Raw genomic sequence first — 2,540 nt, forward strand, 5'->3', positions numbered from 1 at the left:
CCTCAGTGCCCAGAGCAGAGCCTGGCACCTTGTGTAGAGTCAGAGGAAGAAGAGAAAGGAAGAGCCTGAGGGCAGTGGAGGGAGGGGGTCAACTTCCTGCACTTCCAGCCCTGAGGGAGCACACAGAGCATGATAAAGGGCAGCAGGGAGAGAAGCTCTGCTAGGAATTGTGCTCTGAACACACTCAAGAGGAGGTGGAGGATGTCCACACAGACAGCTGAGGCTCTGACCCCCACAGCTCTGCTGAGGCACACAGCTCTACTCTCCAGGGCCACAGGATCCAGCTTAGGGTAGCACACATAGGTCAGCAGAAACAGCTCCAAAACCCTGAGTTCTGCTGAAAGATCCAGAAATACGTCCTGATGGTTATGCTGCCCTTCACTACAGTCCCTAAGCCAGAAATAAAAGATGATTTTTAAAACATTGTCTTTCCCCTAATATCAGATCCCAAAGGACCAGGAGCTACAATACATTCTGAAGTGGGTTAACGAGTTCCCGTGCGCCTTCCCACAATGGCTGTGGGGCAGCAAAGTGCGCGTCCTCCTCTATGATCCTGAATACATGAAGGCGATTCTGGGGAGATCAGGTGAGAGTGAACCCCCTCTCAGCAGGTTCAGTTTTTCTCTTTTGAAATCATATCTGGGTCTCTGAAAGTCCAGGCAAATTGGGAATTCATAAGTCGATGTGAATAATCTACCTACTGCTTTCCCTGGATACACCTACTACATGGGCAATAGTACTTACTTCATAGTGGACATTAAAATAGCTTGTGGCACTATTTTTTTGTCTTTTTCCAAAACAAATTGAGATAATCAGTGAGGTATATGAGTTGTATCTATTGAGGTGATTTGTTAGGTATATTGACTGTATCTGAGAATCAAACTTCATATCCAAGTGACCTTGGTTTGAAACCTCCAATTTCCCCCGTTTAAATAATAAGCTCTCTAAGCCATCACTCATTGTTAAAACACCCCAAGGCTCAATCATATTCTGTGGCATTGAGAACAGCTTCTTATTGTAGTCGTGCTGGTCCAAGGAGCCTGTCTTCCTGAGCCATTTTACTGTCTCAACAGAGAGAGAATGGGATGGGAGGCAGTGGGAGGTGACATGGGACAAAATGCCAATTGATAGTCATCAGTCACTTATGACAGCCCATGGCCTCAATCGCAATTGCCCTGGGTCTGTATTATTTGTTTGCTGTTTGTAACTAATCCCATTACTTAATTTTCAGATCCAAAAGCTCAGAGTATATACAGACTTGTGGCTCCCTGGATTGGTATGTACATCTAAGAGTGGGCACTCTGAAATTAAGGTTGGCAAAATCTCTCTCTCTGATTCACAGAGGACAAGAGTTGATGAGCCACTACTGTGATTGTCCCTAAATGAAGCTTCATTTCTTTTAATCTATCCAGAACCCCATCCCTTCTGCAAGCTCTTGTGAGTCCTCCTGAGGCTCACTCCTTCCATGTCTCCTTCTAGATACCTCCAAACAGTCTCAGCCTGACATGGACTTGGGTACCTCTTTTTCCTGCCCACAAATCCTTTCTGCTTCTTCTTTGCAGCTGTCATAATCACATCAGATACACCAGCCCAACTGGGAAATTCATATTCCCAAAAAGTTCCAGTCATTACTGTCTTTGTCCAAAGAAATTCTGCCCTCTGGGTTCTCTCCCCCAAGAGTTCCACTATTTGTCTATCTTAAATTGTCCCCACTCTCCATCTCTCATTGCCCACTGACTGATGCACACAACCATATATGACCCAGGGTACGGTTTGCTCCTGTTGAATGGGGAGACATGGTTCCAGCACCGCCGGATGTTGACCCCAGCCTTCCACTATGACATCCTGAAGCCCTACGTGGGAATCACAGCTGACTCTGTCAGAGTGATGCTGGTGAGTCTCTCTCTTTCATTCCCATTCACTCACTCAAGGCCCACACTCAGATTCCACAGCCTAACAGCCATCAAAAACAGTCACATGGAACAACAATCTCAGGCCATTACTGTGAGAGTCAGTTCTTCAAAAGTTGAAGGAGCAGAGTGGACCCGAAAGCAGGATATAGTCACTTCCTTATGGTCCAAGGCAGACAGCATCATGGTGGATATAGACTCCTCTTCATACTTCCAAGTTTTCAGCACAGTGAACTGCAGGAGGAGTTGATCCAGCTTAGCACTGCCGATCCTGGGGTAGGATTCTCTCAGGGTGGAGTTGAGGGCTTCCATGTGGACTTGAGTGACCCATGTATTGATATGGACACCAGGTCCACATCTCACAGTGAACCTGCCCCTCCATCACATCCATCTGAACTCAGATGAATGATCTGACAGTGCTCAGCAACTTTTCTTTTTTTATTGGTTGTTCAAAACATTACAATGCTCTTGACATATCATATTTCATACATTTGATTCAAGAGGGTTATGAACTCCCATTTTTACCACGTATACAGATTGCAGATTCACATTGGTTACACATCCACGTTTATACATACTGCCATACTAGTGTCTGTTGTATTTTGTTGCCTTTCCTATCCCCTTCCTATA

General features: G+C 45.6%; 1 protein-coding gene across 1 annotated transcript; it reads left to right on the forward strand.

Moving 5' to 3' along the window:
* The first annotated feature begins 395 nt into the window (after nucleotides 1–395).
* On the forward strand, nucleotides 396–2,404 carry LOC107135074 (cytochrome P450 4A22-like). Its single transcript, XM_015477028.2, has 3 exons — nucleotides 396–586; nucleotides 1,232–1,276; nucleotides 1,766–2,404. Exons 1-3 carry the CDS (start codon nucleotides 562–564, stop codon nucleotides 2,158–2,160), a joined length of 465 nt encoding a protein of 154 aa, XP_015332514.1. The 5' UTR covers nucleotides 396–561; the 3' UTR covers nucleotides 2,161–2,404.
* The last annotated feature ends 136 nt before the right edge of the window (nucleotides 2,405–2,540 follow it).

This window comes from Marmota marmota, unplaced genomic scaffold, assembly GCF_001458135.2.
Source record: "Marmota marmota marmota unplaced genomic scaffold, marMar, whole genome shotgun sequence".
Taxonomy (NCBI): domain Eukaryota; kingdom Metazoa; phylum Chordata; class Mammalia; order Rodentia; family Sciuridae; genus Marmota; species Marmota marmota.

What these genes read in the sequence shown, in the direction of transcription:
- LOC107135074 (XM_015477028.2), top strand. Translation starts at nt 562, where the DNA reads ATGAAGGCGATTCTGGGGAGATCAG. An exon ending in GGCGATTCTGGGGAGATCAG is followed by an intron (nt 587 to 1,231) that starts GTGAGAGTGAAC and finishes CTTAATTTTCAG; the next exon opens with ATCCAAAAGCTCAGAGTATA. An exon ending in ACTTGTGGCTCCCTGGATTG is followed by an intron (nt 1,277 to 1,765) that starts GTATGTACATCT and finishes TATATGACCCAG; the next exon opens with GGTACGGTTTGCTCCTGTTG.